The sequence below is a fragment of the Podarcis filfolensis genome (genome assembly GCF_964270895.1).
Source record: "Podarcis filfolensis genome assembly, chromosome: 16".
Lineage (NCBI taxonomy): Eukaryota > Metazoa > Chordata > Lepidosauria > Squamata > Lacertidae > Podarcis > Podarcis filfolensis.
Window position 1 is genome coordinate 34,531,205 of NC_139620.1, and position 13,139 is coordinate 34,544,343.

The 13,139-nt window shown below is 43.1% G+C and overlaps 1 protein-coding gene across 2 annotated transcripts; it reads right to left on the reverse strand.

Moving 5' to 3' along the window:
* Positions 1-4,817: 4,817 nt before the first annotated feature.
* On the reverse strand, positions 4,818-12,785 carry RAN (RAN, member RAS oncogene family). 2 transcript variants are annotated; one of them, XM_083590674.1, is made up of 7 exons: positions 12,476-12,785; positions 11,445-11,496; positions 7,927-8,011; positions 7,071-7,196; positions 6,396-6,583; positions 5,325-5,495; positions 4,818-5,217 (listed from the first exon to the last, which is right to left on the reverse strand). In XM_083590674.1, exons 2-7 carry the CDS (start codon positions 11,481-11,483, stop codon positions 5,173-5,175), a joined length of 654 nt encoding a protein of 217 aa, XP_083446800.1. In that variant the 5' UTR covers positions 11,484-11,496; positions 12,476-12,785; the 3' UTR covers positions 4,818-5,172. The 2 variants fall into 2 exon arrangements, with proteins under 2 accessions (XP_083446800.1, XP_083446801.1); XM_083590675.1 differs by having other exon boundaries at positions 11,445-11,493; positions 12,476-12,708.
* Between the last annotated feature and the right edge of the window lie 354 nt (positions 12,786-13,139).

Sequence of the window (13,139 nt, forward strand, 5' to 3'; positions counted from 1 at the left end):
GAAGCTAGTCAGGTCTCTCCTACTTCCAGGGCCCAGCTGAGAGGCAAGATTCATTCCCCTCTCTTCTTACAAGTTCAAAGAGTTTGACATAGTTGGGACAAGGGATACTAGTTATCTGCACACGTGCCAAGTTCTGCCTCAGATGGTTGGTGGTGATCACGATTCTGTCTTCACTTGCAATGATAAAAGGAAGAAGCACTCAGGAATTAAACTAAGAGATCCAGAATGACAATACATTTTTGAAACCGCAGAGGTTCAGACGTTTGTGTGCTCTGCAGAGGTGGACATCTCCACTCCAGTATTTTAAGGCCTCTTTTTTGTGAGGAGTTACCTGAATTCCAAGATAATAATCAGGTCTTCTCCTTGTGCCCCTCCTGTAGGTGGTGGTGACAAAGGGACAGTCCTTCGCAGTGGTGGTGGGCCATTTCTGGATTCCAACAGTAACCAACATTAACATCTTTTCAGCACCAGGCAAATGTGTTTCTGTTCTCCCAGGCATTTTGAGTACTAGTATCTTTGTAGTACATGGATCTTTTTCTGAAAGACACTGGTGATCGTGCCCAGGTGATGGGTTTTGCAGAGGGGGTATTTACTTATTATGCATAAGTAGTGTATTTAAATTTTAGAATACAAAATACAACTTTAGTTAAGTCACACTGGATTGTATTCAACTAAATTCTACTCTGATTCAGCCCCCTGAAATAAATGGGCATGACTTGGTTTATTCATTTCAGTAGGTCAACTCTATGTAGAATTTAGACTTGGGGATAGTGACAAAATAAATTCTAAAAATCATGGTTAAAGGGCTTTTCTTTACCTGAATGAAGCTCGCTCGGTCTGCATTTCTTTGCTGGGAACCAGCTGCCAATTGCAGCTTCACTACTGGTGTATACTGAGCAAACACATTGAAATTATTGGATGTGTTCTAAATTGTGTTTGTTTTGTTTTGTTAATCTAATGTTTTGTATTAGTGTTACGTAGTGTTTTTGTTTTTGTATAGTGTTGTTGAATTTTTTTCTTTTTTTTCTTTTCTTTTATAGTCTTTAAACTGTTAATAAATATTTTATTTATATATATATATACACACACACACACACACACACACACACACACACACACTGAGGAAACACATACAAGCACAACCTTCACACAATAGACCAAAAGGTAAAGGACCCCTGGACGGTTACGGCCAGTCAAAGACTATGGGGTTGTGGTACTCATCTCACTTTCAGGCTGAGGGAGCCGGTTGTCCACAGACAGCTTTCCAGGTCATGTGGCCAGCATGACTATATCACTTCTGGTGCAAAGGAATACTGTGACGGAAACCAGAGCACACAGAAACGCTGTTTACCTTCCCGCTGCAGCAGTACCTATTTATCTACTTGCACTAGTGTGCTTTTGAACTGCTAGATTGGCAGGAGCTGGGACCAAGCAACGAGAGCTCACCCCGTCACAGAGATTTGAACCGTGACCTTCGATTCAGCAAGCCCAAGAGGCTCAGTGGTTTAGACCACAGTAAATGGTGCTTCCATGCAATCTGGTTTCCGTCAGTGTTCCATTGCATATTTAATATAAAAACTGAGGGCATTTTTCAGTAGAAAGATAGTCATCTTTAAGCTTCCTGATCTGGGATTAATCTTCTAACTCCAAGCTGCTACATGGGACTACCTGCTCCCTGCCAAAAAAAAGTTTACATCTTTTTGCACCTCTCGTTTTCCTACCCCTAGCAACTATCAATTCTGGATTGAGTTGTTAGCAATTTCACTCCTCCGATGCTGCAGATGAGATTGTTGTAAATCACATGCCTGTCTGGGACAAGCCTGGGAAAGGTAGAATGTCTTATCTCTTCCGCTGCAGGTACTATTACAATGTACTTTCGCTTTTAACACAAATTACTGCCGTTATGAATTGGCACTAGGCTTTATTTTGCCTAACCTAGCCTTTAATTATCATATTATAATTGTTTCGTTACCATTTAACACCAATGTTTACATTTCTCTCTGCAAACCCACAGACAGTACACCTTCACTTCATAGCTTACAAAAGTTCATGCCAAAGAAATGTGAGTCCTTCAGGTGCCAGGCTTCTAAAATGGTTTTCCTGGTTCTATTATTGTATGTCCACTTTTAAGGCTTGCAGTCTTTTTGATATACCATTAAACTACAATGGGCACTTTCCCCCTATATACACAAAAACCTAAGGCTGTCATTGAACAGTCACCGTAGGAGGATTTGTAGTGCCGTATCTTTTGCAGGAAGCCAGGGCAGGGAAGGAAAAGATTCTGAAATGGCAGCTTTCAACAAGAGCGGAGGTTTGAATTAAGCAAGACCCAGAACTGTGAGGATATGAGACAGGTCCAGAGAGATGAGAGAATATGGGAGGGGCTTGAAGCTGTGAGGATATATGCACCCCCCCAAAAAAAAAATTACAGTACCATCCCACATTGTATTTCATTTCTGATACCATGTGTTGCCTTCAACATGAAGTTCCTAATTCAAAGAACTTTAGAAAGTATGTTTTATTCACAAGCAAACAGTCATGTAAGTACATTCACCTACTGAAGTTCAACCTTCTCTAGCTGAACAAGCAGACAGGCCTGCTCTTAATTCTAGTCATCTTAAAAGATATATATAGAAGCATGGGGAGGGTGAGCAAAGGGGGCTGCAGAATAGGGCAAGGCATGTAAATGGTGGTGACCTATGTGCAAGGGGAAATTGAAAAGGGTCTAAGCAGAAGGGTAGAGGGGGAAAGGGGAGCAAAGTGAAAATGGGACTGCAAAGGGGGTTGCAAAAGAGGAGGCGGCATGGGAATGGAGTTGAGAGCAAGGGCGTGAAAGGGTCTGAACAGGAGAGGTGGATTCACTAATTGGGCAGGTGAAAAGGGTGCTTAGCAGTTGCAACATGTTGGATCAGGAAGATGCAGGTTACCATGTAGGTTGTTTGTGTGCAAAGGGGTGCACAAAAGGAGAGTTGTGACATAGGGGAGGTGCTTAAACCAGTTGCAGTGGGGCTGTGAAACAGAAGTTTCAGAAATGGGAGTTGGGGAGGTAAAAAGCGAAAGTAGTTGCATGGAGTGGGAAGGGAAAGATCTAGTGGGTTAATATGGTGGGAATGGTAGGGGGTGGCTAACAGAGGCACAGCCCCTAGCATCCCAGTATTTTTGTTAAAGCAAACCTACTCTTATCAAAGGCTACAAGCCAGAAAGAAGACTTCCTCATTTGTTGAAGTCCAAGGATTTAGTTACAATTTCTTCCACTACATTTCAATAGATCTGTTTTAAGTTGAATTTCTTAGGATCTGGGCCAACTGACAGAACCTCTCCCATTCTAAGATTGTGCCCAAGATTGTCCGGAGATAAGATTTTGGCAGCTTGGAAGGCTATAGCTTATTTAGTAACAACTACAGCACTAAAACCCTGCACCACACCAATTGTGGGAACAGAGTATGGCTGAGATGCAAGAGTAGAGCTACTCTAATTACTCAACATGACTAAGATAGGTCCATTAATTTCAATGGATCTACTTCGAATAAGGTACCGTATTTTTTGCTCTAGAAGACTCCCTTTTTCCCTCCTAAAAAGTAAGGGGAAATGTGTGTGTGCGTCTTATGGAGCGAATGCAGGCTGCGCAGCTATCCCAGAAGCCAGAACAGCAAGAGGGATTGCTGCTTTCACTGCGCAGCGATCACTCTTGCTGTTCTGGCTTCTGAGATTCAGAATATTTTTTTTCTTGTTTTCCTCCTCCAAAAACTAGGTGCGTCTTGTGGTCTGGCGCGTCTTATGGAGCGAAAAACACGGTAGGTTGGTTGAATACTTTCTGCTGAAACTCCCTAGCTCAAGAACTGATATTATCCACACCATGTACTTTGCAATCACATTAATGTACAACCAGAGTATTTAGTCTTCTGAGACTCTTTCTTGCAGTGTTCATTCTACATGCTCTCCTTTTACTGTACTTATTGCCAATATAGGATCTCACTCATTACATGGTTTATAAAAATTTAAGAGCCTAAACACTGGTGTTTCCTTTTTCCAGCGTTTCTCCTTCCCATGACTTCTCTTGCTTTGGGCCCAGCCTCACCAGCACAGAAACAAAGTAGCTAGCAAAACACCATGGACATTTGAAAAATTGCAAATAGCTTCTATGCAGGGAGGAATTTTATTCAGAAGTGAGCTGCTAGAGAGGTAAGCCTTTTGCTCACCTGACACAACTCTATGACCTGGAAAGCAAACTTCCATAGGCACTTAGTGTCTGAAGAGAAGCTTCCATATACACTGTGGCGGAGTAAATTGTTACCACCCCACCTTCCCAGCACACAACAATGAAAACTGCCCACACACTACACAACTGGTTAACATGCACAGCACTTTATGATGCTTTAGTATTACACTTTATTTGGCCAGCCTCTCCTAACTTGTACAAAGGAAAGTGAACTGGAATAAAGTCCCATAAAACTTGCTTTCAGTTAATTTGCTAAAAAATATATAGTACAGTATTGCCTATCTGCAGCCCAGTGCGGGAAACAGATGTGCAAGTGACAAAACTGTTTCCTACTGCATGCCTTTACAGTGCTATGGACAAATCTCCAAAAGGCAGACCTAACTGATTAGGCCCAATGCTGCAATTTCAATTCAACCCCAACACAATCCAATTGTCTTAAATCAAAGTACAGCAGCTTTTCCAGAATGTGAATTTACTCTGACTGCTAGCCAGAGCACTTGGCCTGTTTAGGGTTAAAAGTGTTTTTACTCTGCCCCAATTTGGTTGAAGCTTTGAGGACTCTGAATAAGTATTCTTAAATTCATGAAGAGTCACTTGCTTGGATATTTGAAATACAACTTTATTATGGTCTAAAGAAAAAGGAATGGGAATGACAGTAACAAACAAGATTTACCACTGAATACTGTGATGCGACTGCAGCAGTCAGATTCGAAACTCAAAATGGGGAGTAAATTGCAGTCCAAAACAGCTAAATATGCAGGTCCAAAATGAAGGAATTTTTTTTAACTGCCACATTCACTCCAAAGCCCATTCTCTCTTTCAGCATTTCAAAGATTAAAGCACATGTTCTGCTCAGCTAGAATAATAAAGTGGCAAACACGCTGCACCACTGACATCACAGGACAGTTGCCTATAAAACTAGACTTCTGACGCTGGGCTCCAGCTTCACTCCCTCACAGATCATCATCTTCATCTGGCAGTGCAGTGGTCTGAGCAATCTGGAATGGGGGGGGGGGGGAGAGGGAAAACAAGTTTAGTAACATTCTAAAGTCAATGGCAACAACAAGCAGATCACGATCTCAAGTCCTTTTATGAGCTCATTTACCTGTAAATCTTGCTCATACTGTGCTGCCAATGCTGGATCCATAACGACCTCTGGTGGTGCAAGAGCAGGCATGGCAACGAATTCCAAGTTGGGATCTCCAATTAGCTTTCTTGCCAGCCAAAGAAAGGGTTTCTCAAAATTATAGTTACTCTTGGCTGAGATATCGTAGTACTGGAGGAAAAGAGAGATTACGCATTTAGAAACAAACCAGAGGGGAATCAGTGCCCATATGTTGTTGCAGAAACAAAGTTCTGCAGCAGCTGAAAGCACAAACTGTTTAACTGTGGAACAAGCCGGCAGATTCATGAAGAGTTTTCCTCAATGGGCAAATAAGCCCAATGATTTCTCTCCCACTACAAGGTGGAAAATTAACATTGCATAGAACCTCAGAAGACTTGTGCACTATCACCACTAGGCCTGGGTTTGAGGGCCAGAGTGTAATGGCACTTTCACCTGGCGGTGTATCGTGGATGTGCCTGCCTGCACCTGACTCCCTCTGCTGCCAGCGCCTGGCACACATAGGCTGTAGCTTGTTCCTACCTCTGCTTTTCAACATGGTGATGTACGACTGTATCATAATGTTTGACTGGCGATACATCACAATGATGAAAAGCTGACATAGCTCAGCCCTAATTACCACTTAATTCCATTCTGAATGTTGCAGCCCTCTTGCAGACATTCATGTATGGTACAATGCTTTTAGTCCCAATGATATTCTGTGTCCATGTGGTACAATTTCCCTCTAGTCGTATCTGTTTGCATAAACATACACCCAGCTGTGGAGTCTTGAGATGTCCTTGATGCAACTAGTTGACAAAAGTAGAATTATCTTCCAATGAACCTTCCTTTAACATAGCCTTTTACATACTAATCATCAGAAGGAATTTAGAAGTAGACTTCATTATCTAAACTTTTCTAAAGCAAGCAGCTGAGAAATGTAATGTGAACTAAGAAACCAAAATTACAGAGGACGTGGCTCCTTTACTTCTTCCCAAAACAACTGACACACCACCCTACTGCTTTTGTCTTCCCATCTTAACTATTATCTTTAGCAAGAGAACTTTCTCTTACCTGCAGGTTCTTCTTCCTGTGAAAGACAATCGACTTTGCTTTGACTTTCCTGTCCTTGATATCCACTTTGTTGCCACACAAAACTATGGGGATATTCTCACACACCCGTACCAGATCTCTATGCCAGTTGGGTACGTTCTTGTATGTAACTCTTGATGTTACATCAAACATTATGATGGCACATTGAGCTAAAAAGTTGAAACGATTTGTAGTTAATTAACAGTGATCAAACTCACACAATGTACAGCTATCCAAACTCAAAATCTACTATTTTATACATACTCCTTTAACAGACCCGCCAACCCTTGATGTGTTACCTCAAAAACTAATCTTAGCAGCTGTATTTTTATGAGTAAAGAGCCCACAACCCAACATTTCAAAATAAGGCATGAAGATGGCAAAGAAACACTGCTTAAGTTGATTTAGTTACTTTCTGATGTCTTCCAATGAAAGTCCTGCACAACTGTGATAATCTAAAACATGTTTATAACACATTGGCGCAGACCAAGCCTTCACAAGCAGCTGCCAGTGATTACATTGGCAGATGCCCTTCAAAAAGCCAAATTAAAACTAGAGCTTGCTGCAATTAAATTACAGACATTTCACACTCTGGTCAGGTAGCAAAAATGTGCTTTGAGCAGTTAATCAGTCAAAATAGCTTTACAGACAACTTACCTTGGATGTAGTAGCCATCTCGCAGACCTCCAAATTTCTCCTGTCCAGCTGTGTCCCATACATTAAATTTAATAGGACCTCTGTTAGTGTGGAACACCAGAGGATGAACTTCAACACCCAGAGTAGCTGCAATTACATAAAATCTCTGTTGGAACATTGCATGTATAAGTGTAGAATATGAGTGCATATTCTAATTGAAATATTGACCTGTAGGCTATCAGCAAGTGTGACAAAACATGAGGAAAATATGATCCTTCACTTACGTAAGAGTTATTCACCTTCATCCGTTTAATAAGACTGACCATCATAAACCACTTGCCCAAAACAATGGCATGTTTTTTATCTTGTCAACAAAAGATCTAAGATGCCTGTGATGCTGCCTTTAAAGGCCTCCATTTAAATAAGGGATGGAGAAACCTGAGGTTCTCCAGAAGTTGCTGGGCTCTACCTCCAGGCTGGGGCTGATGCAACTTGCAGTCCAGTATTAGGTTCACCAGCCCTGATCTACAGCTTCACATTTTTCATTGCATGATCAGGTACATTCTCTTCCCTAGAACCAATTTATTTTGCCTACCGCCCTCCCCTCTTCCAACATCAATCAGCTGACAAAGGAGAAAAAATCCAATTGTGTTACAAATTCAGATGCCCCCTTAACTTATAGTGTTAAGTCACACAACTGTAAATGCTCAAAAAAAACTTGTAATTACAAAAAACACATTACCACTTTATTTTACTGAAATCTACTTTGCAAAAAAAAGTGACCAAAGTTATTTTACATAAGTAAAAGGTACATAGGTAAAGGATTACATATCACTAATATAGCAGCATAATAGAATAAGGAAGACATTTGACATACCTACATACTTCTTCTCAAATTCACCAGTCAAGTGACGTTTTACAAATGTTGTTTTACCAGTACCACCGTCACCAACCAAAACAAGCTGTTGAAATACAAATTTAAAGAATTCAAGATACTTTTGTACTGCAACTACATCCTAGGTTAACTTCTACCAACAATGGAAGTATTTCTCCAACTAGACAGGTATAGAGGTTAGAGTTTTAGGCCAGGGCTGGGGAAATCCTAGTTCAAATCCCCACATAGCCATGAAGTTAACTGGCTGGCCTTAGGGCAGTAATTCTCTCACAACCTAACTTTCCACAAAGGATTGTTGTGGAGGGTGGGTGGGGGTAATTAGGGGGAACCAAATATGGCACCTTGAGCTACTAGAAATAAAGAATGTAAAACAAATGTATCAAGTACTGGGTTTAAGATAGCTAACTTACATTAAACCACTTTAAAACTCAAATACACTGCATCAACTGCAGCCAAGAGCTTATTTCATTTCATTATTAAATTTATATACTGCCCTTCATTCAAAGATCAGTGGTATACAACATAAAGATTCAAAATGAAAACACAAAATACATAACATAGTAACAAAAAAACCCCAATAACCTCCTTTCCACAAACACATTTAAAAGGTCATAGATTGTTTTCATCAGTCAAAGGCCTGGCTGAATAAGATGATTTTCTTTTTCTTTTCTTATTTTTTTTATTGAATTGTTATGCAAATATAAATGAAACAAAGTATGAAAACATTTCAATTGAATACAAAAAAAGAAAAGAAACAGAAAAAAGAGAGAAAAAAAGACAAAGAAAACAGAGCAAGCGCAAAAAGAACGTAAGTATTATACAATGTAACTTTAACAGACAGCCCAGAATGTCATTTCTCTACCGAGATGCTGACCCTTATGGGGTGAATCTCTTTTTATCATACTTTTGGGGGTTTTTTTACTTCCATTGACCTCACGGTGGTTCATTTCTTATAACTAAAGCAATTTCTCTGTATTTCAATATATTCCTCATCTTGGTATAAGGAGAGATTTTCCTACTTGCAGGTTTAATCTAAACACAACCAAATCTTGGTTGTTGAACTGTGACTCAATAGGTAGGTATTCAGGCATTCCCATTCCTTCTGGACTATTTTATTTGACTTGTTCCTTAAGGCTTCAGTCAACTTAGCAAGTTCCAAGTACTCGCTCAGCTTCTGTAGCCAATCTCCTGTAGTTGGTATATGGCCACCCTTCCAGTACTTGGCTATTAGTACCCTAGCCGCCGTCACTGCATAGAAAAATAATTTTAATCTTTCTTTGGGGATATTGTCAGTTAGAATCCCAAGAAGTAATAATTCCATTTTTTGTGTGAAATGTGATTTTTTTTTTCATTTCCTCGTAGATCGTGTCCCAGAATTTTTTCATTTTGGGGCACGACCACCACATATGAAAGGTTCTCACATTTTCATCTGGTACCTAGAGATATGTTAAGTAAAGCACCAAGCGAGCCTCCTGGGGAGAGCATTCCACAAGAGGGCAGCCACTGTAGAAAAGGCCCATTCTCACATTGCCACCTAGTCCAGGTCAGTTCTTATTGGGAGATGTGGTCCTTGAGGTATTGTGGTCCTGAGCCGTTTAAGGCTTTATAGGTTAATTCCACAAAACATCTACACACTGGCACATATCCATTCTACCAGACTTTATAGGACTAATTCAGAGTAAGTGGCATACAGCTGCCATGTAAAATGTTCATAATCATAACCAACGCCACTTCAACCAGGCTTAAAAACCTACCCATCTTCAAGATGAGCAGAAAACCGAACAGATGACAAAATGTTCTTTTTGCACATTGCCTGGGATAGAAGAGGAAGGCAATACCATAGGTGCTAGCCCTCTAGGATTTAATTCAGAGGAAAATGTACATGGCTTACATTCAGCCTAGTGCCTATATACTGCATAGACTAGTTGGACTAGTAGAGGAATAAAAATTAATTTACACTTTTAAGCATCTATCTATGGGAGTATGCAAAAACTACGAAGGGTGATAAATAATTTTAACCTAAATAATTTTTAACCAATGTGACTGGGCAGACCACTTAAGGATTTTCTGCCTGCTGTAACAATTGTCATACTGTGCTAGGTGTTGTATGGTTTTTAATTGTATTTTGAAAACACACCATGTACCACCTGAACAAAGCTCAGAGACCACTAGTAATTGATAGATCAGAATTTGGGAACTTCTGCTCTAGAGCAAATTAGGGGGCACTGGGGGGAGAAGTAGGAGAGTCCTTTCAGGTCTACTTGTTATTGCTCAACGATGGAAGGAAACTTCTAAAATACTGTACCGAGAGAGGCTTGGGTTAATAACACCTGGAATTTTGCTCTATCAGAACACCTCACAAATCATCAGTGACTAATCAAAGGTATCTCCAAAAAAAGATACCTTTGACATCTGGTTTCACTTTTTCTCTTTTACTGAAGAACAGCATATTTCAACGCCACCATCATTACAGAGGTGTCTGTGAAGGGGATATATTGATTGAAAATATATTGTAACATTCGAATAAATGTGGGGTTTTTTGGGGGGGTTGAAAAAAGTCTACTTGTGAGGTGTTGGATGTCCATACTTTTTCCAAGATGTGAAATGTAGTGATCTGTACAAATTTGTACAATCACTTCCCTGACTGAGCTATTAATCCAACCAAAAGGCAAGATAGTACTTCATGCATCTGAGACTATATTGCCCTTAGATCTCTACTTTTAAAGGCTTACAGATAACTCAGCTGTAGAAGCATAAGTGGAAAGTAGTTTTTTTAATTGAACATGTGACGTTAGAAAGAAATTGCACAAGTCACACATTATGCCACAAAAAGCACTGAAGGAAGCACAGGAATTGCTATTGAAAGCATACAACACAATTTACTGTATATGGCTCACTGTAAAATGCAAAAAAATATAAAAAGTCCCAAATATCCATAACTCTGTCTACCTATTTAAATATGTCCCCACATTTTAAATGGTAACTTAATCAAATTGTAATTTGTACAGCCCTGGCAGAAAAGTTGAGCATCAAGTCTTCTCTTGAATAAATAATGTAATCAAAACCTATGGAAACAAAGAAGACAGACACCCAAGCCTCCAATCCTATACACACTTAAATGAGAGTTAAATCCAATTGAACTTAATGGACCTTTTTCTAAGTAAGCATGCAGAATTGCATCTCCCACATGTCCAATCCCAAACAAACCTAGGAGACTTTTAAGATTTACAAGGTCCATTTTGTTCTTATCGACCTTAAGCAAGCAGCTCTCAGAAGCCTTCTCAACAGAGGAGTGGGTTTTAAAAAAAACAAATAATCCTAACAAAACGGCCCACCATGGTTACAAGACGTGTAGCCTAATGAACATCCTTGTGGGTTTTAACATCAGTCTAACAAAGGAAGCTCCTAAGCTAGTATCCAGGCGTTTTAAAGAAGTGGTTTCTTTTAAAGAAAAAGCAAGAAAATAAGGGAAGTGTGGGTGTCCCGGCCTCGCTCCTTACCTTAAACTGCACTTGCGGTTCTCCCTGCGGGGCGGCCATGCTGCTGCGTCTACTGAGAAAGAGAGAAAGGCCCGATTGAGGTTAAAAAGGAAAAGAAAGGAAAAAAACTTCCGTGCTGCGCTCATCTGCCCACGCCGCCCAAAAGGCGCGTGGCTCGCTCTCCATCCGGGTCAGGGAGGAAGCAGTAAATGGCGGCCAAGGGGTTTTTTGTGTGTGTATGCGCGCGCGCGCCTTTCTTTCCCCGCCCTCCATGCTCTCTCTTTCACCCCCCCATCCCCCCCCCTAGGATGGCTCAGCAGAATTGAGAAACTGCATTAAATGGGGGGGGGGAGTTGCTAACGGCGTGGGCAGGCAGAGAAGAAACAATATTTTAGAATATAATCCAAGACTCGCCCCCCCCAAGAAAATATCCAAGGCCTTCCACCTTTTTTTCCCATTTTCTACGTTCCCAAACCTGCATGCATCGTATATACGCACAGATATATACAGTATTGTAAGGATTTAACACGGAAGGAATTGGGGGGGGCTCCCTCTCGTTTCTCCCCCTCCCCCCACGCGACGACCCTCGCATCATCTCCCTCCCCCCCCCCGGAATCCCCGTCCCCGCGCACTCACTCTCGCCCTCGAGGGGGGGGCGGAATGCGGCTCTCTCTCTCTCTCTCTCTCTCCCTCAACGGCCTCCCCTCCAAACCGCCGTTCCGCGCCTCGCCTCCCGACTAACGGCGCGAGGAGGGGAAGGGACCGCGAGGGATTGTGACGCGGGCGCGCGAGGGAGCGCGTGCGTCCGCGTCCCCGCCGTTCCCCTCCCCCCCCCCGCCGCATCCCGACCCCTCCCCTCCCCCACCGCCGGCGTGAGGTAAATCCTGGGCCTCTCTCCTCAGGAGCCACGCGAGGAGGCCCGAGAGCTTGGCAGGCCTCAAAGGCCGCTGCCTCGGGGAGGCCTCCTTGCCGTCGCCGCGGAGAGGCCGCCGCTTCGTTCCTCATCCATCTCTCGCTCTCTCCCCTCCACCCCGTTGACCGCCGTCCATTACCTTCTCGATGCGTCTCTCCGCTCTTTCTCTCCCGCCGCCTCCTCCTCTGGTTTCTTTCTTCCTTTCCGTGTGTGTGTGTGTGTTTAAACTGGGCGGGCGGCTGAGGAAGAAGATGGCGGAAGCGCGGCGGTTCAAATAGCCGTAAAAAGAACGAGGCAAAGGCGGGCTCGGCTCTCTGGGTGGGTTGGGAAAGGCGGGAGGGAGGGAGGGCCTGCGTGCGCGCGCACGGCGGGAGACGTCGGGGGCAGCACGCAACGGACGCCGGGGCGCGAACAGCCTAGAGCGCCGTGGGAGGGGGCCGCGTCGTCACGTGGGAGAGGGTTGAAACGCGCCGCGCAGAGCGGCCGCGGGGAGTCGCGTGGGACTTGCGCGCATGCGCGGCCCCGTCTCGAAGGCCTGGAAGTACACTTTTTTGTCCTGGGCGCGCGTGCGCAGTAAGGCACTCGGGCCGCCCGGCGCTGAGCCTCGGGTGGGAGATGGTGGCGGGAAAGCCTTGCTTTCCTTCTTTCCCCTCCCCCTTCTTTCCCCTCCTCCCTCCGTCTTTCCCACAGAGCTCGGGGCGCCCCTTTCTGTTGCTCGCTTCAAGGACCGGGAGCCCGTCCGTGAGGCAGAGCCAGCCGCCTCAGCTGTGCTCACCTCAGAGGAGGAGCTCCTGTCCCTTGTG

Excerpts from the sequence above, each read along its gene's own strand:
- RAN (XM_083590674.1), bottom strand. The coding sequence starts at position 11,483 with ATGGCCGCCCCGCAGGGAGAACCGCAAGTGCAGTTTAAG. Across the intron at positions 5,496-6,395 it reads ACAGGAAGAAGAACCTGCAG|TACTACGATATCTCAGCCAA; the intron begins GTAAGAGAAAGT and ends CTTTTCCTCCAG. Across the intron at positions 5,218-5,324 it reads AGTATGAGCAAGATTTACAG|ATTGCTCAGACCACTGCACT; the intron begins GTAAATGAGCTC and ends CCCCCATTCCAG.